The sequence below is a fragment of the Rhamphochromis sp. 'chilingali' genome (assembly GCF_963969265.1).
Source record: "Rhamphochromis sp. 'chilingali' genome assembly, chromosome: 21".
NCBI classification, from domain to species: domain Eukaryota; kingdom Metazoa; phylum Chordata; class Actinopteri; order Cichliformes; family Cichlidae; genus Rhamphochromis; species Rhamphochromis sp. 'chilingali'.
In genome coordinates this window covers 18,835,814-18,856,534 of record NC_137949.1, presented here as the reverse complement: position 1 = coordinate 18,856,534, position 20,721 = coordinate 18,835,814, and the positions used below count along the sequence as shown (strand labels likewise).

Here is a 20,721-nt window from a genome sequence, read left to right as displayed (position 1 = left end):
GTTCAGGGTGAGATCTTTTATTGTTAATGTGCAGGTCTGGTCTTTATCTGCACTCCCTTTGATTTCAACCATCCATCCAGGCTCTATTACGTCTCGGGTTTTTAACATGTATCCCAGGAGCTGTAGTTGACTGTTTTTTGTTTGCTTGTACCAGAGGATTACATCGTAGCTGTCTATACTGTGTGAACAGGTGATTTCTGCTGTTTGTCCTTGAATTTTATACATATCAGCTGGATCCTGGTGGACTCGGTCACTGAGTGAGGAACCTGTGTTTTAAAAAGCAAACAAAAAACATCAGAAACCTCATCAGAAATAAATTTCCAATATAACAGTAAATACTGAAGACTTGAAAAGTTAAGAGTGCATTACCTGACACGAGGATAATGTTAAGGCTTATGCAGAAGAAAGTGATCATCATGTTGTGTTGCATAACTAAACTCAGGAACAGAGCTGGTATGTTGCCTGTGCTGTGTATTCAGTTCTGCTGATCGTTCATATCTCATTTATCGTTAAACCCTCCCACCAGGAAAATGGGCAGTGATGCAGTGGATTCTGAACAGCCATTATACTACAGACATACTGCCACCTCATGAAAATAAATAGTGTTTCTGTGTTTGAGTTCCACACTGTTATTTCTTTCTTTGTCTGTGAAAGCTTCATAGGCTCTGAAATTTGGCATGCTGTTTAGGGACAGAGTCCTTTTTTGCTCTATTCCCACCCAAATCTCCAGTGATATTGAAATGATCATGAATTGGTCTTCAAATGTGACAACTTTGAAGTTTAAAGAAAAGGTGTTTCATAGCTTTCTCTCCAGGCTGCTGCTGGTACCAGAGCATCACTCTGTAGTCAGTCTTTTCATGGCCGCAGAACATCTGAACCAACATTTGTGATGAACTCAAAGGGAGACTGACGGACCTCAAGACTCTGACACCTGAATAGAAACGCTAAAAAAACAAACAATTTTGCTTAAATCATAACATTTACACTTTTAGATAATCTTATGTTACGCAAACAGCATATTATCTGTCAGACAGAGAAAGAGAATATGGATCATATTTTCCTCCAATTTATGTTTTTTAGGGAGCTAAATATTGGGCTTTGACTGATTGAGGTTGAGGAGAAAAGTGAAGTGAAACTTATACTGGCTGGGATCTAACCAAGATGTGGTGAGGAGTATGTTAGTTTAAAACCATCCACTTTAATGGTTTTGAGTTTTTGTATTACAGGGAGGGGTTTTCCTCTCAGTGTGCAAAGCTTGCTGCACAGTAATACACTGCACTGTGCTCAGGTGCCTTTAGGTCCACTATAAACAGAGAAGCATTCTTTGCGTCATCTCCACTCAAATCTCCACTAATATTAAAATGTGTCTTAAACGATTCCTCGTGCTCTTTGTTGTTGTAATATAAATGTCCAATGCGCTTCAGAGCCTGGTCTCCAGGGGATTTCTGGTACCACTGCATGAGCATGTAGTCGGTCTTTTCATGGCTGCAGACCAGCTGGACTTTTTCTCCAGGTCTTCTGAAAACTTCCACAGGTGTTTGGGAAACTTTAACACCCAGACAAACGCCTAGAAACAGAGAAAATGAATAATCAGCATATAAACGAAAGATAATATAAATTGGGATCCTTGAATGATAAATGTGATTACCAGTGAGCCAAAACAAACTGAATAATGTCAGCATGATGAGCTTCTGTCTGAAAACAGAACAGTGAGTGATATGAACATTTTCCCCATGCACACTTTTATTGACGCCCTCCTCTTGAAACCAGCTGCTAAAGGTTTTGATGTCAGTATTTCTTGAGCTTCATCGCCACCTACTGGAGGACATAAAAGTCAAGTCATCTCTAATATCAGATTAATTGTTGAGCAGTTTCTGTACAGCTTCTCCTACTTCTCACATCACTGTGTTTGCTGACAGCACAAAAATACACACCACTGTCATTCTGCTGCAAATCATTCACAGTTAGAGCCCCTTTCTTAATGGTTTTTTTGCTGGCTGATAGATAAAAATAGATAAAACTAGATCAAATTCTTCTTTACCTGAATAGTAATAACCTCAAACTGTTGGTATTTATACTGCACCACCTTTAAGGATCCTTAAGTACTTCATGGCATTAATGCATGTACATGTGTGCTGAGATGAAGAGGTCTTTTCAAATCTTAGCAGAAGATTTTCATGAGGCTTGTAGAGGCATGTCTGCTTTTACTACTTTTATGATTTAAAGTTGTACTTATTATTTGGACTTCATTCCTTGTTATATAAAGAGTACATATCTGAACAACATGCCTAGATAGATAAGAATAAAACATGAGTGTGTTAGCATGTTCTATGGATGGATTAAGCCACTAGACAACCACTAAAGCAGGTGCTTCAGAGCGTGTTTTATCAAAAGAGTTTTTGTACAGTTCAGAGGGACTTTTTATCATTGTGCTTTGCTAGCTGCACAGTAGTATGCTGCACTGTGCTCTTGTTGTGCGACTTGAACAATCAGATAACCTTTTTTTACTGTATTCACACTCAAATCTCCAGTGATATTAAAATGATCTTTATATTGTTCTTCATATTTGTCATCTTTGTAGTACAAATACCCAATGAGTTTCATAGCTGTCTCTCCGGGTGGCTGCTGGTACCAGAGCATCATCCTGTAGTCAGTCTTTTCATGACTGCAGAAAATCTCCACTTTGGATCCAACATTTGTGATGAACTCAGAGGGAGTCTGACGGACCTCAACACCTAGACAGACACCTGGATAAAAATATTAAAAAAAAAAAACACACACATTCAGTTTAAACCAAAACACATGATGCATTTAAATAATTTGATCAGTTTCCATGTTTAGAAGATCTTATTCTAGGTAAACACGTTATTACCTGTTAGGCAGCAGAAAAAGAAAATTAATCATGTTGACCTTCCTTTGATAACATGTCAAACTGTGTGCCTAAGGCTTTAGGATTTAAATTACTGTGATCTGACTTCAGATTAACTGCGTGACCCTACTGAACGAAGATCTAAAAGGAAAGTGAAGTGAGCACTATGCTGGCTGGCATCTATTTAAGAGATCACAATCCACTTTGATGTTTTTGAGTTTTTGTATTAATGGGAGGGGTTTTCCTTTCAGTGTGCACACTACTGCACTGCAGAGTGCTCAGATGCCTTTACCTGAACTATAAATAGAGAAGTATTCTTTGCTTACTCACCACTCATATTGGCAGTAATATAAAACACAAAGATTTCAGAATGCATTTTTCAGCTTTCACATTTCAATAATTTGCTTATACTCAGACTTCTCACACAAACACTCAATGCTACTAGCAGTCTAACTGCTGGCTCGTTATTTGCAGGGGAAGCAAACAGCGGGGTGAGGTGGCTGTCACCTGGAAATTAAGATGCTTCTCTCTATCCAAATATCCAATTTGCATGCAGTATTTTCTGCAAACCAGCTAACAAGGAATCTCCACCTGTCTCAGCAGAACACACAAACTCGTATGGTAGAAACAAACATCGCATAATCACCGATCATGTTGTAATACAAATGTCCAATGCACTTCATAGCTTGGGGATTTCTGTCTTCCTGTGCTTGTAGATGAGCTGCTTCCACAGGTGTTTGGTAAATTGCAACCCAGAAAAACACCTAGAAAGAAACAAATGGAATATAGATGATATGAAGGGGTCCTCCTGAATGATTAATGCAATTACTAATAAATCAAAATACATGGAAATTTGTCAGCATGACGAGCACCTGTCTGAAAACAGAACATTAAATGACTCTTACCAGCTAGCACAAGTTTTGATATCAGTATTTCTTGAGCTCTAGTGCCACCTACTGGAAGACAAAAGTCTTTTCTTGTATCAGATTGGTTGTCAAACAGAGAGATGAGACAATCTTTAAAGTCGAGGTATCTCTTGCAGGCTTCATTTACCTTGGAGACAGCGAGACGAGACAACAAATTCTACGAGCACTCATAGTGATACTATACAATGAGATACGGCCGATATTGTAAATATTACAGCCTGCTGCTATTTACAAAAGGCTTTAAGTCACTCTAAGAACCTCCCATTCCTGTACTGGATCATAATCACAAAACAGTGTTGGTTAGAATACAGGTGCAAGAAACTCTGTGCAATGAGATGACAAGACAGTGAGGAGGTTTTTGTATTGAGTGTCAGTAATATGTAGCACTGTGGTATCTAGCAGCACAGAAGTACACTGCACTGTTGTTCATGACGAAATCTTTAATTGTCAGTGTGCAGGTCTTGTCTTTATCTGCACTCCCATCCATTGTCACAGTCACTCCAGGCTCTGGAAATTGGGTTGTTCCCAACATGTATCCCAGGAGCTGCAGTTGGCTGTTTGTTTGCTTGTACCAGAGGATTATATTATAGCTGTTTATACTGTGCGAACAGGTGATTTGTGCTGTTTGTCCTTGTTCTTTATACATATCAGCTGGATCCTGGTGGACTCGGTCACTGAGTGAGGAACCTGTAAAAATGAATAATCAGAAACCTCACATCAATATAAAATATAGAACGAGAGTAAATCTTGAAAAATAAAAAAAAGTTAACAAGAGTGCATTACCTGACACCAGGATAATGTTAAAGCTTATGCAGAAGAAAGATATTATCATGTTGTGTTGCATAACTAAACTCAAGAACAGAGCTGTTAAGTTGTCTATGCTTTCATAACTGTATATTCAGTTCTGCTGATTATTCATACACCATTTCTTGGTAAACCCCTCCCATGAGGAAATACAGTGGTGTTACTGTGTGTTCTGAGGAACCACTACCCTACAGACTTACTGCCAGATTATGAAAGGACTTGGTTCTAAATTGAAGTTTTCTTTATGACCTATATTTTCAAGTATAATCTCTGGGCATTTTATGTGATACTGCTGGGTTCCTATGAACCCTATAATGTCATTTTCTAACCCACTAAGTTTTTCAGTTATATTCAATTTCTTGAAAATTTACATTTTTCTCAAACCACACTTAAGGTCATGAGCTGTGGGTAGTGATTGAACGGTATTTACCTTAAAGAAAACTTTTGCAATTTTGTTTTTCTGCATAATGCAGGTCACCAAGTAAACCTTTAATATTGTAATGCCAACAAAGTTCCAGCAACTGCCACATTTTTATTGGAAGATTTAAAAACATCCAAAGACCACAAAAGACCACCAAAGTTTGCACAAGCTGCATCAACGTTTTTTGATTTTTAATTTTATCAGAAGTAAATCCATCAAAGCCAGTAAAATCAGTGGCAAAGCTGGCAAATATGAACCACTTTTTTCTATAGTTTGTCAAAAATCTGTGTTGAGATGGGACCTGTTGAGCAGTGCCTGTGCTGTTAATAAGAACGCCATGATCAGTGGTGTGCAGATAAATCGAGTTGAACTAAAATGGAATATTCACCCATATCTAAGCACATAAGAATATCATTAGTCAGTGCCACGGTTTTTTGGTAAATCATGCAACCTCTTTAATGAATATTTAATAGAAAATGCTAATCACCACTTTGTAAAGCCCGCAGGGATAAGACCATTTATTTTGATTAGTGAGATGCAAAGATTAATTTCCCTGTACCACTAAAAGAAACTTAAACTTGGGAGATTTCCTAGTTATTTCCTTTCTGCGTGATGTAATCCTTGTGTTTTAATTCCTGATATGCTCATATTTTCATCCGAATCACCGACAAAAGAGCTGTTGCTTTTAACTTTTATTGTATATTAAATGTGTTATTAGTGGGATATAATTAGAATGAACCAACAATAACATCACAGTTGAAAACAGAAACCACAAAAGCAGGTGTTCTAGATCAGTTTATTCCCTATACTTGTGTAAACCACTGATTCAAGGCTGTGTAGTTTTTGTAGTGTTCAGAGGAGCTTTTTGTCACTGTGCTTGTCTAGCTGCACAGTAGTACACCGCACTGTGCTCTTTTTGTGCAACTTCGACTATCAGAGAGACGTTCTTTGCTGTATTCCCACTTAAATCTCCTGTGATATTGAAATGATCTTTATATTGTTCTTCATATTTGTCATCTTTGAAGTACAAATGCCCAATTAGTTTCATAGCTGTGTCTCCAGGCTGCTGCTGGTACCAGAGAATCACCCTGTAGTCAGTCTTTTCATGGCTACAGAAAATCTCCACTTTGGATCCAACTTTTGTGATGAACTCAGAGGGAGACTGACGGACCTCAATACCCAGACAGACACCTGGATAAAGAATGAAAACAAATTCAATTGAAATCATAACATAATGCCACATTTAATGAAACCGTCCATGTTCAGATAACCTTGTAGTAAGTAAAGAAGTTATTACCTGTTAGGCAACAGAAAAAGAGAAAATTAATCATGTTCACATTCCTTTGATAACGTCAAACTATATGAGCCTAAGAGTTGTAGGATTTTAAATTGCTGGGATATGACTTCAGATCAACTGTGTGACCACATTGAACTAAGACCTAAAAGGAAAGTGAAGCGAACACTATGCTGGCTGGTAGGAGGAGTATAAACAGTTCAAACCCATCAAAATAAATGTTTTGGGTTTTTTTCAGTTTTTGTATTAAGGGGAGGGGTTTTCCTCTGTGTCCATAGTTTGCTGCACTGTAGTACAAGGCGGTGTGCTCAGGTGCCTGTAGGTCGGCTATAAACACAGAAGAATTCTTTGCTTTCCTCAAATCACCATTAATATTAAAATAAATCTTCATACTCATGTTAAACTCACACAGAGGAGAGAAAGCTTAACATACCCCCCACACTCTCTTATAGTAGAAGCAAACATCACATCATTGTTTATTATGAAAATCTTTGTTAAATAAATAAATAATTTTTTATTTATATAGCACCTTTCAAGACAGAATCACAAAGTGCTGCAAGTCATAAAAAGACTTAAAAAGAGAGAATAAAACAGGCAAAAAATTAACCAAAAGCAGTTTTAAAAAGGTGAGTTTTGAGTTGTTTTTTAAAAACTGCTACTGAGTCCGCAGTTCTTAATGCTTGGGGGAGAGAGTTCCACAGTCTAGGGGCCACAGTGGCAAAAGCTCTGTCACCCTTAGTCCTCCTCTTAGTATTTTTTATAGCAAGTAAGCCCTGATCAGATGACCTCAAAGACCTGCTAGGGACATAAGGCTGTAGCAGATCAAAGATGTAGGCAGGTGCCAGTCCGTGCACAGCTCTGTAGGTCAAGACCAGGATCTTAAAATCGACTCTAAATTTAACAGGAAGCCAGTGTAACTTAGATAATAACGGTGTCACATGTGAGTACTTGGAGGATTTTGTCAAAAGCCTAGCTGCAGCGTTTTGCACAAGCTGCAGACGATCCAGAGAACCTTTGCTTAGACACATAAACAGCGAATTACAATAATCCAAGCATGATGAAATAAATGCATGTATAGCAATCTCGAGTTCAGAGCGAGATAAAAGCCTAGCCACATTTCTTAAATGATAAAAACAAGACCGAACTAGAGATTTCACATGCCCGTCCAATGTGAGACTCGAGTCAAAGGTGACACCTAAATTCCTGATAGAGGATTTAACATAAAGTGAGAGAGGGCCAAGGGCTTTCACTATCTGCGATAGAAACCTATCAGGGGCGCATATGAGGACTTCGGTTTTCCCCTCGTTGCGTTGGTGTAATGCAAATGTCCAGTGCACTTAATAGCTTGGTCTCCAGGGAATTTCTGCCTTTCTGTAGTTGCAGATGAGCTGCACTGAACTTCCAGCTTCCAGTTTGAATTTAGGCGACAGACACTATCTCCACTTTTAAGATTTGGCTCAAAACTTTTCTTTTTCATAAAGCATATAGTTTGGAGGTTTGTCCTTACCATTGTCACCGAAGCGCTGTTGGGGTTTTTCTCAGTTTATGTTTTTGTTTTGTTTTTATTAGTCTTATTTTGTTATTTTGATTCTTATTTTTACAATATGAAACACCTCTGGGGAACTGTTGTTGTGATTTGGCGCTATATCAAATAATTGAATTAAATGAAACTGAATATTGTTGGCATGATGAGCTCCTGTCTGAACATCTCTGACATTTACCAACTACTGCAGGTGTTGATCGGTATTTCTTGAGCTCCAACGCCACCTACAGGAGGAGATGAAAGTAATTTCTAATATCAGATTAATTGTTGAGCAGTTTTTGTACAGCTTCTCCTACTTCTCACATCACTGTGTTTACTCACAGCACAAAAATACACACCAGTGTCATTCTGCTGCAAATCATTCACAGTTAGAGCCCCATTCTCAATGGCTTCTTTGCTGGCTGAATATTTATTCTCAGGGGCTCCACCATAGTCCGGCTTCCCACCAAACACTGTGTAGACAATGAGCCTCATGGTCTCTCCTGGTCGTTGAATATACCAGTACATCTGGTTGTGGCCCTTATCTTTGTTGTGGCTGCAGTTCATGTGTGCAGCTTTGTTAACATAACTCCATCTGATTTCAGGTTGTTGAAACACATCCTGGGATTGACCTGTAAGAAAAAAATATAATTTAATTCAATAAACAAAATGTTTAGGCGTTAGATGGTGACAAGAAATCTTTAAAGTCCAGGTATCTCTTGAGCGGTCTATGTACCTTGGAGCCAGAGAGATGAGACAAAAAATACAATGAGGGCTTGAGCAATCATAGTGATGCTCTACAATGAGATGAAGCTGACACTGTAAATATTAAAGCCTGCTGTTATTTGTAATGGTAGGTGGAGGTTATAGGTTTTAATTCTCTCTAAGGACCTCCCATTCCACTACCGGATTATAATCACAAGACCTATGTTGGTTAGAATACAGGTGCAAGTGTCTGTGAGCTGTAAGAGATAAAAACTGGCAATTGGAAGGTTTTTGTATTGAGTATCAGTGATATGTAGCACTGTGGTATCTAGCAGCACAGAAGTACACTGCACTGCTGTTCATGAAGACATCTTTAATTGTCAGTGTGCAGGTCTTGTCTTTATTTGCATTCCCAGAAATTGTCACAGTCACTCCAGGCTCTACAGATGGGCTTGTTGCAAACATGTATCCCAGGAACTGCAGTTTTGTTTGCTTGTACCAGAGGATTTGATTATAGGTGTCTATACTGTGTGAACAAGTGATCTCAGCTGTTTCTTCTAGATTTTTATACATATCAGCTGGATTCTGGTGGACTTGGTCACTGAGTGTGGAACCTGTAAAAATGAATAATCAGCAACCTCACATAAATATAAAATATAGAATCAGAGTAAATCCTGAAAAATTGAAAAGTTAACAAGAGTGCATTACCTGACACCAGGATAATGTTAAAGCTTATGCAGAAGAAAGATATTATCATGTTGTGTTGCATAATTAAACTCAGGAACAGAGCTGGTATGTCTTCCTTGCTTTCATAACTGTATATTCAGTTCTGCTGATTATTCATACACCATTTCTTTAAAACCCTCCCACCAGGAAATTGGGTGGTGTTGCAGTGGATTCTGAAGAGCCACTACACTACAGGCATACTGTCAGCTTATCAAGGGACTTAAAATAGTATCTTTTACTTTGAGTTACACATTTTCAATCTTTGCCAGAACCTTTCTATGAACTTTCAAGTAAACATACTGTATAGGGACAGTATAAGGTATTTCTAACTGTTTTGGCTATATTCACTTTTAATTTTTTCTCTAGCCACACTTATGGCCATGAGCTCTGGGAAGTGAGTGAAATTTATTTGTCTTAAAGAAAAAGATTCTTATGTTTTGCAATATGTTTTTTGCCTTCCTCACTTTCATCTGTATGTCATTCGTCCTCATATTGAAATGTTTCATTGAGAAGCTACCAAATACAAGTTCAACACTAAGTGTTAAACTCTTAACACTGCTTAATCTTTCATGGAATAATTAGGCAACAGGCTCACATGGTCATAAAAATGTTTGCTGGTCAATTGTTCAAATACTTTTTAACCTCTGAAAATTGGGAGCTTTTTATAAGTCTAAAAAGGTGAATGCAGTGTTACCCACTGAATCGGTCAGACATCTTGTTTGTATTAAAATCCACTGTGTTGGTTTACAGAGACACAATTACAAAAATCCAGTCATTGTCCAAATACGTATGGACATGTAGATTTCCGCTGCAACTAAAAAAATTTTTATATATAAATATTCAGTTTAGCTCTTTGTATACCATTATTCTTTACATGAATCATCCACACAATATCTTGTTTTTGACATATTATTATGTATTAAATATGTTATCAGTGTGGCATCATTAGAACAAAATTATATAAAAATCAAAAACCAAAACCACAAAAGCAGGTGTTCTAGATCAGTTTATTCCCTTTCTTATGTCAAACCACTGATGATTTCGGGCTGTGGAGTTTTTGTAGTGTTCAGAGGAGCTTTTTGTCACTGTGTTTCTCTAGCTGCACAGTAGTACACTGCACTGTGCTCTTTTTGTACAACTTTGACTGTCAGTGAGCCATTTTTTGCTGTATTCCCACCCAGATCTCCTGTGATACTGAAATTATCGTTATTTTGGTCTTCAAATGTGACTGCTTTGAAGTTTAAAAACCCAATGAGTTTCATAGCTGTCTCTCCGGGTGGCTGCTGGTACCAGAGCATCACCCTGTAGTCAGTCTTTTCATGACTGCAAAAAATCTGCACTTTGGATCCGACATCAGTGATGACCCCAGAGGGAAACTGACGAACCTCAATACCCAGACAGACACCTGAATACAGGAAAAAAAACAAAAACATTTTGTTTAAATCATAAACATTGACACTTTTAGATAATTTTATGTTATGCAAACAAGTTATTACCTGTCAGACACCAGAAGACAAGAAAGGGAATCATCTTTCTATTCCTTTGATTTGTTTTAGAGTTTACTTTTTAATTACTGGGATTCGACTGACTGAGGTTTAAGAGGAAAGTGAAGTGAAAATTATACTGGCAGCATTTAACAACAAGGTGGGGCGAGTGCATTCAGTTTAAAACCATTCGCTTTATTGGGTTTGAGTTTTGGTATTACAGGGAGGGGTTTTCCTCTCAGTGTGCAAAGCTTGCTGCACAGTAATACACTGCACTGTGCTCAGGAGACCTTTAGGTCCACTATAAACAGAGAAGCTTTCTTTGGTTTCTCTCCACTCAAATCTCCACTAATATTAAAATGTGTCTTAAACGATTCCTCGTGCTCTTTGTTGTTGTAATATAAATGTCCAATGCGTTTCAGAGCCTGGTCTCCAGGGGATTTCTGGTACCACTGCATGAGCATGTAGTCGGTCTTTTCATGGCTGCAGACCAGCTGCACTTTTTCTCCAGGTCTTCTGAAAACTTCCAAAGGTGTTTGGGAAACTTCAGCACCCAGACAAACGCCTAGAAACAGAGAAAATGAATAATCTACATGGATACCATAAATAATATAAAGTGGGAATGGTGAATGTGATTACAAGTGAGCCAAAACAATCGGCATGATGAGCTTTTGTCACAGAGTGACTTGAACACTTTACCATGCACACTTTTACTGACGCCCTCCTCTTGAAACCAGCTGCTTAAGGTTTTGATGTCAGTATTTCTTGAGCTTCATCGCCACCTACTGGAGGACATGAATATCAAGTCATCTCTAATATCAGATTAATTGTCAGGCAGTTTCTGTACAGCTTCTTTTACTTCTCACATCACTGTGTTTGGTGACAGTGCAAAAATACACACCAGTGTCATTCTGCTGCAAATGATTCACAGTTAGAGCGCCGTTCTCAATGGTTTTTCTACTGGCTGAATATTTAATCTCAGGGGCTCCACCATAGTCCGGCTTCCCACCAAACACCGTGTAGACAATGAGCCTCATGGTCTCTCCTGGTCGTTGAATATACCAGTACATCTGGAGGTGGCCCTTATCTTTGTTGTGGCTGCAGTTCATGTGTGCAGCTTTGTTAACATAACTCCATCTGATTTCAGGTTGTTGAAACACATCTTGGGATTGACCTGTAAGAATAAAATACAATTTGATAATAATAATTTTCTGATTAAAAGAAAGAAGGCCCTCTTTTATCACATATCTTAAAATGTTCATGTACCTGAAGCCACAGGGATTAGACTAAAAATATGGTGACTACTTTAGCAATCATTGTTATATTCTACAGTGAGATACAGGTAACACTGTCAGTAAGAAGCCTGTATAATGATAGGTAACAATTAAAAGCTTTACTTCACATTAAGGACCTCCCATTTAAATGTTTCGTTCTAACCAGAAGAACAATGTTGGTTAGGATACAGGTGCAAGGGGCTGTGGGCTGTAAGGGAGAAACTGCCAATTGCAAGGTTTTTGTATTGTAACTCAGTGATATGTAGCACTGTGGTAACTAGCTGCACAGAAATACACTGCACTGCTATTGAAGTCGAGTCTTTTAATTGTTAATGTGCAGGTCTGGTCTTTATTTGCACTCCCATCTATTGACACGTTAAATCCGGTCTCTGGAAGTCCTCTGTTTGCTACCATGTACCCCAGGAGCTGCAGCTGGCTATTTGATTGCTTGTACCAGAGGATTCGGTTGTGGTTGTCGTCGATACTCTGCAAACATTGAATTTTGGCTATATCTTCAGATGTTTTGTACATGTCAGCTGGTTCCTGGTGGACGCGGTCGCTAGGAGAGAGACCTGTTAAAAAAAAATCGGAAAAGAAAATACACAAGACTTAATTCAATGCAATAAGTTAAAATACTGTGTTTTTAGCATGTTTAGAGAATTGCTTTATTAGTCAAAAATATTAATATATTTTATAAATTTCAAAAATGTCATTACCTGAAACCAGTATGGTGTTAAAAGTAGTGCTTAGCAATAAGAAAAACATTTTGTGTTTTCTAAATGTTAGTTGAAAAATAAGAGACTACAGTGTTGTTCTTATAGTCTTTTTATCCTTCAGTTCATAAACATTTATACTGGTCATTTCCAGCCTCCTTTCAAGTCAAGCTGCCTATCAGCACACAGACATGAACTCATGAAATGGGTGGGCCCGGATAAATCTCCTCTTAATGTTACAATCAAGTCAGCTACTATGGGGCTGTACTGCCACCTTATGAAAGGAAACGATATAACTGGCTTTAAGCTTGCCTGTCATGGAGTTTCATGCAGACATGGAAACCACTATAAGGTTTTTGTATTGAGGATCCGTGATATGTAGCACTGTGGTATCTAGCAGCACAGAAGTACACAGCACCACTGTTCAGGGTGACATGTTTAACAGTTAATGTGCAGGTTTTGTCTTTATCTGCACTCCCAGTTATTGACACGTTCACTCCGGTCTCTACATTTGCCATGCTTGTGTACAAGCGTCCCAGGAACTGTAGCTGCTTGTTCTTTAACTGCTTGTACCAAAGGATTTGATCATAGCTGTCTATTCTGTGTGAACAGTAGATTTCGGCTGTATCTGTGGAATTTATATAAATATCAGCTGGTCTCTGGTGGACTTTGTCACTGAGAGAGGAGCCTGTGGGGAAAGAAACAAGAAAGAATTAGACCAAAAAAGGAGCATTGAGGCTGCCAAGATGCAAAGCCAAATTTAAAAAAACATTTTAAAAAATTGAATGAAGTAATACTTAAACTGCACATTTACAAGATTGTAGTAAACACTGTTTAATACCTGAAACCAGAAAACATTTTAAAATAATGGAAAGAAATAAGATGATCATTTTGACTCCTGGCTTGAATTAGAGGCAATCAGATACAGCAAATTGTAGCAGTTGCAATATTTATAACCTCCTGTCTGAGTAAGCATTCCCCAGCAATTTTGTGGGTGGTGTCAATATGCATCCTCCTCCACCTAAACATATGCTTTACATTCGCAATACAAATGAATATATTCCAGATATTGCAAAACAGGTGCATGGGCTTGTGAGCTGTGACATAGAGATCAAATAAAATATGATTGAGAGGTTTTTGTATTGTGGATCAGTGATATGTAGCACTGTGGAATCTAGCAGCACAGAAGTACACAGCACTGCTGTTCAGGGTGAGATCTTTAATAGTCAACGTGCAGGTCTGGTCTTTATTTGCATTTCCAATTATTGTCATATTTGCCCCAGTCTCTGGACTTCCTAGGTTTCCTACTATGTACCCCAGGTACTGTAGATGGCCTTTTATTTTCTTGTACCAGAGGGTTCGATCATAGTTGTCTATACTGTGTGAACAGGTGATGTCTGCTCTTTGTCCTTGTTCTTTATACATATCAGCTGGATTCTGGTAAACCTGGTCACTGAGTGAGGAACCTGTGAAACAAAAAATGTTAACAGAAAATGTAAAACATAGTAACATGAGAGAGAATCTTCAAAAAATGGAAAAGTAAAAAGAGCTCATTACCTGACACCAGGATCATTTTAAAGCTCATACAGAACAAAAAGATGATCATTTTTGGTTGCACACAGATTCATGGATTTATGTTGCCTGCATTATTGCTTCTTTACTTTTGTAGCTGTAGCTTCTGTAACACTGATATCTCATATCTGAATTAACCCCTCCCTTTTGGAAATCAACTTCTTTTAGGTGGGCAATGTATTCTTAACAGCCACAACCTGTTGACATACTGCCACCTAATGACAGGACTCAAAATAACAACAACCCAGAAACACCTGGTGTAGTAGATTGCTATTTTTCAGCACCTGCTGGAAAGCTGATGGCAAAGCTTTGTAAGCTCTCCAATAGTGTTTCTAAATTTTCTATTACAATTTTCTCTTCTTTCTTTGTCAGTGGAGGCCTGAACAGTAGAACAATATGGCAAAAGGTTCTGAAATTTGCAACAGTGTTTGACTCTTTTCACCAAGTTTCATGCATAAACCTCAAGTAACACCAGTGGGTCAAAGTTATACATCTTTGAGCCATATGCATACATTTTAAACATGCATCAAAGTAGTTGCCATATATCATTTTCCACCGTATTGCATTTTTCACCATATACAGTCTTGTTTTGAAAAGGTACTTTTTTTTTTTTTTAGTATCCACAAAGATTTGTGTCATTTTAATAACTGTGATGTACGGTATAAAAACACACCATATTAACTTTTGAAATGTTTGGCCTAAAGAAAAATCATTCTTGTACGGGTTAGTTCATTACGTGGTGCCATAATTCACTCTTCTCTTCCTGAACTGTCACTATACTAAAGTTCTGCTGCTACCTGTAGAAGTAGTCAAAGTACCGTAATACTTGACCTGAACTACACTCCAAAACCTTGGTTATCCAGTAGAATATTTATATTTTTCATCTATGTTCCTAAGCACTCTGATTAGCTGTTTAAATGAAGTTAGAAGGTCGGATAGTATGTTAAGAGACGGGGTATCCAACATCTTGTTGTAGGATAAGTGGAAAAGAATGGGTGGGTGTGTGGATGCCAATCATTCTGTCTGGATTCAGAGAAATGCCCTGGACAGGTCACCAGTCTGTCACAGGACTAACACAGAGAAACAGATAACCGTTCATAGTCACATTCGCACCTATGGGCAATTTAGAACCCCCAGTTAACATAGCCCTGCTAATTGCATGTCTTTGGACTGTGGGAGAAAGCATGAGTACCTGGGGGGAATGTGGACTTTTCATGTTTTCCCCATGTGTTGGCATGAGTTAATTTAAGTGAGCAGAGTGACGAGTACAGATGACCATTTTAATGGACAGTACCTCTAATTAAGAACAGAGCTAAAGAGGGCTTGATCAGACCAATTGTGATCAATAATTGTGCTCTGACAAACCTAAATTTAAGAAACAAGCGTGTGTGTGTGTGTGTGTGTGTGTGTGTGTGTGTGTGTGTGTGTGTGTGTGTGTGTGTGTGAGAGAGAGCTGGTAGTTGAGAAGCTGAAGACCTTCATATGATCCTCTGATGTGTAGTTGTACTTGAGGTCCCCCTACAGTACAGGGAATAATTGCAACACTTGTGCCAACCATTCAGTGAGGTTTTTGTTCAGCTTTCACATGAGTCTGTATCACTGTGCTCACTGACGGCACAGAAATACCAGCCGCTGTCCTTTGGCTCCAGGTCCTTCACTGTAAATGTCCCATCATGAACCTCAGTCTTTGTGGCTGAGTATTTCTCTTTGCTGAATTTTCCAAAGTCGTGATCGTATTTTTTGGCTGTTGTTGTGAACACAATCAGTTCCATATTTTCTCCTGGCAGCTGTCTGTACCAGTACATCTGGATATAGTTAGCATCCTTGGTATGGCTGCAGTCCATTGTTGCATTATTACCCCGTTGTTCCCACAGCATGGGAGTTTGTTTGACATCCTTGGCATCAGTTAGACCTGTGTGTGTAGAACAATTCGGTTAATAATGAACATTTTTAAGTATAAAACTTTAAACCATAATCGCTTGTTTCTGCCATCTCTAAAATAAGAAACGCCATAAATGAGATTTTACTCAACTCACCTTTGATCCAAAGCAGAAATATCAAAAAAGTGAGGTGACCATATATGAAAATGTCCATGTTGTAGACGATAGGAACACATGAATAAATGACAGTTTGAATTTATGTTGATATCAAGAGTTTCAGGTGGGCGTGTCACTGCTTTGTGGGGAGCTCTGTGATCCTGTTATCTTCGGTTTCACCACTGACAGTTGTATTTGTGGTACTTGACATCCCCCTGCAGTCCATGATGTCTCTGTGTCTCTATGTTAGCCCTTCCAAAGCATAACAACCTGTCCAGTGTGTGCCCCACCTCTCATCCTGTGACCCAGAATAGGATAAGTACAAAACGGATTAATGGAAAAAGTTCATTGGGAAACACCTGATACACACAGCAAATGGATGAAACAATATGAGGAGGGATCGTTTAACCATTATGTCGATGCTGTTTCAGATGGTTTCATGAAGTACAACTGTTGATTACCACTTTTAATGATGCTAGATAAAGGCTAAAGAAGACAGATTACAAGAGGCTTTGCATTTTTATGATCGTTGTTTCAACATTTATATGGCTGACTGTGAAAATCTTGACAGAAAAATGGGTACGGCTTGATTGCAGGAAGAAAAATTATGTGTCTGGCTTTATTCATAGATTAACATTAATGCTCTAATTCTTCCAGCGATTGAAGCAACTATTAATATTTGAAAAGAGCCACCAATGTGATTTCAAAGGGGATGAAAATTAGCTTCAAGCTTTCAGTATTTTTTTTCCAAGGCTAGATTTAGTTGCATACTGGCTGCAGGTGTTCAGATATTAATCTCTCTGCAGTGACATTAAGAGAGGTTTTTGTATTGCCTTTAGTGGAATCTGTAGTACCGTGCTGGCAGCACAGAAATACACAGCACTGTCAGTCACTGACACATTAGAAATGGTCAGGTTTGAATGTTTTCTGCCATCTCCATTAAAGCTGATTTTCCCTTTCACATCATCCTCGGGGATTGGGGAGTTTACATTTAGGTATCCGAGGAACTTTAGAGCTCTGTGTTTGTCTTGTTTATACCAGAGAATCCTATTAAAAGACGACACACTGTGTGAACAGTGGATCTCACTGGATACAGATTGACCAACTTTCTTAATGATGGAAGGAGGTGTTTGCTGGACCGTGTAGGTGCTAGAAACTCCTGTTGGGGGGGGAAGAAAAACATGTGATTTTTAAAAGGTGAAATTACCAGATGAGGGGAATTTTTCTCATGTTAGAATACTCACCATACTTCCCTATGAGCTGAAAGAAATAGATAAAGAAGACTGTGGACATCATGTTGAATATAGACCCTCCTTTGCTGTCCTGTGGAGTTCATCACAGTTAAAATATGACAGATGTGAAACCAAAGCTTTCACTTTATCAGTATGCTATGTAGATACTGTGGCATTTGGGCGTATGCAAAATGTTTGTTACATTAGTTTATTTGCTGACATTTGTCTCCCCCTGTGGGTGTGAAATATATCATCTTTGTCATCAGCAAATACAGATTTTTATGAAGTGGGACTCTCTTTGAGTGAAATATGTTTTGCTTGCTTTACTTTGCTTTTTTTAACATAATGGTTGGTAGTAATTTCAGTGTGTGTGTGTGTGTGTGTGTGTGTGTGTGTGTGTGTGTGTGTGTGTGTGTGTGTGTGTGTGTGTGTGTGTGTGTGTGTGTGTGTGTGTGTGTGTGTGGTTCTGTATGTCATATCAGTAACCAGCCATTTAAAACTAACTAAATCTATCTTTCTTTATTTCACTGATTCATTTTGTTTGTATCTACTGAATGACTTAATCACCCTGCGAATGTGAGTTTATAATCTTCTATGAATGGTTTTTCATGTGGTCATGTATGTGGAAGGTTCATATATGCAGCTTTATGATAAAAAAAAAATAATGGTTTAGTCCATGGATTTGTTTTTTGATTTACAGAGATTTCTTTGAACATTATTGCAGTTAGTCATGGCACTGCAGCCCATGACGCACCGCAGAGAAATACAAGCCTGCTTTAAGAGACAGTCTTTTCAGTTACAGTTGCAACACTAGTAGTAGTCTATCTTAACAACTATACCGTAATAGTAAAGCTGAAAAGCAGCCACAGTCTCTAAGTGGCATTAAAAATAATGAGTCTAAAGTTCCCTGTGTGTGAGATTATCTTCTGCTTCCTGACACCAGCAGTGCAGGATTATTTCAAGTGTCTAAATCACTTGTTTGACTGTGTTGACTTACAGCACAGAATTGCACTGTTCTCTTCGTCCAGCACCTTCTCCACTGTCAGAGATCCAGTTTGAATGTCACTCTTTGTTGCTGAACATTTGTCCTCATGAGGCCTCCTTCATATTTTTGCAGGAGATTTAGAGACGTGAAAAGAACATACCTCATTCCCTCACATGGCAGTTTTTTAAATCTGAGCAGGTTAAAAACTATCAAGCTTCCTTTGAATGAAGATGGAATAATAAGCATGCATTCAGTAGTTTGACTGTGAGTAGTAAAGATCAAAACTTCCAGTGAAGAACATTTTTATTTTATTGTGTTCTGGGGATCTTAAACTTAAGAGACCAGAGTCTCTGTTAGTGTGTGTGAGATGGTAGTTGGGAAGTTGAAGACCTTCATATGATCCTCTGATCTGTAGTTGTACTTGAGGTCCCCCTACAGTACAGGGAATAATTGCAACACTTGTGCCAACCATTCAGTGAGGTTTTTGTTCAGCTTTCACATGAGTCTGTATCACTGTGCTCACTGACGGCACAGAAATACCAGCCGCTGTCCTTTGGCTCCAGGTCCTTCACTGTAAATGTCCCATCACGAGCCTCAGTCTTTGTGGCTGAGTATTTCTCTTTGCTGAATTTTCCAAAGTCGTGATCGTATTTTTTGGCTGTTGTTGTGAACACAATCAGTTCCATATTTTCTCCTGGCAGCTGTCTGTACCAGTACATCTGGAAATGGTTAGCATCCTTGGTATGGCTGCAGTCCATTGTTGCATTATTACCCTGTTGTTCCCACAGCATGGGAGTTTGTTTGACATCCTTGGCATCAGTTAGACCTGTGTGTGTAGAACAATTCGGTTAATAATGAACATTTTTAAGTATAAAACTTTAAACCATAATCGCTTGTTTCTGCCATCTCTAAAATAAGAAACGCCATAAATGAGATTTTACTCAACTCACCTTTGATCCAAAGCAGAAATATCAAAAAAGTGAGGTGACCATATATGAAAATGTCCATGTTGTAGACGATAGGAACACATGAATAAATGATAGTTTGAATTTATGTTGATATCAAGAGTTTCAGGTGGGCGTGTCACTGCTTTGTGGGGAGCTCTGTGATCCTGTTATCTTCGGTTTCACCACTGACAGTTGTATTTGTGGTACTTGACATCCCCTGCAGTCCATGATGTCTCTGTGTCTCTATGTTAGCCCTTCCAAAGCATAACAACCTGTCCAGTGTGTGCCCCACCTCTCATCCTGTGACCCGGAATAGGATAAGTACAACAGAACGGATTAATGGAAGATGATGGTTGTTTCAACATGTTAGAAAAATGATTACGGCTTGATTTCAGGAAATAGAATTATGTGTTTGGCTTTAATCATAGATCAAAATTAATGCTCTAATTCTTCCAGTTATTCTTGCAACTAATATTTGAAATGAGCCACCAATGTGACTTCAAAGGGGATGAAAATTAGCTTGAAACCTTTAGTAACTTTTTTCCAAGGCTAGATTCAGTTGCATACTGGCTGCAGGTGTTCAGATATTAATCTCTCTGCAGAGACATTAAGAGAGGTTTTTGTATTGCCTTTAGTGGAATCTGTAGTACCGTGCTGGCAGCACAGAAATACACAGCACTGTCAGTCACTGAAACATTAGAAATGGTCAGGTTTGAATGTTTTCTGCCATCTCCATTAAAGCTGATTTTCCCTTTCACATCATCCTCAGGGTTTGGGGAGTTTACATTTAGGTATCCGAGGAACTTTAGAGCTCTGTGTTTGTCTTGTTTATACCAGAGAATCTGATTAAAAGATGACCCATTGTGTGAACAGTGGATCTCACTGGAAACTGATTGACCAACTTTCTTAATGATGGAAGGTGTTTGCAGGACATTGTAGGTGCTAGAAACTCCTGTGGGGGAAAAAACAAAAACATGTGATTTTTTTTTTTTTTTCAAAAAGAAATTACCAGCTGTGTGGAAATTTCCTGAAGTTAGTATACTCACCATACTTCCCTATGAGCTGAAAGAAATGGATCAAGAAGACTGTGTACATCATGTTGAATATAGACCCTTCCTTTTCTGTTCTGTGGAGTTCATCACAGTTAAGAAACCAAAGCTTTCACTTTATCAGCATGCTATATAGATATTGTGGCATTTGGGCGTATGCAA

The 20,721-nt window shown here is 38.5% G+C and overlaps 1 protein-coding gene across 1 annotated transcript in view; it reads right to left on the bottom strand.

Annotated features, from left to right (window-relative positions):
• Positions 1-17,642, bottom strand: part of LOC308389659 (immunoglobulin lambda-1 light chain) — a gene marked incomplete at both ends in the record, with an annotated part of 73,226 nt that extends 55,584 nt beyond the window's left edge. Inside the window, 2 exon segments of the mRNA XM_080871150.1 lie at positions 17,201-17,505; positions 17,591-17,642. Coding sequence (XP_080727276.1) covers positions 17,201-17,505; positions 17,591-17,642 — 357 coding nt within the window.
• Between the last annotated feature and the right edge of the window lie 3,079 nt (positions 17,643-20,721).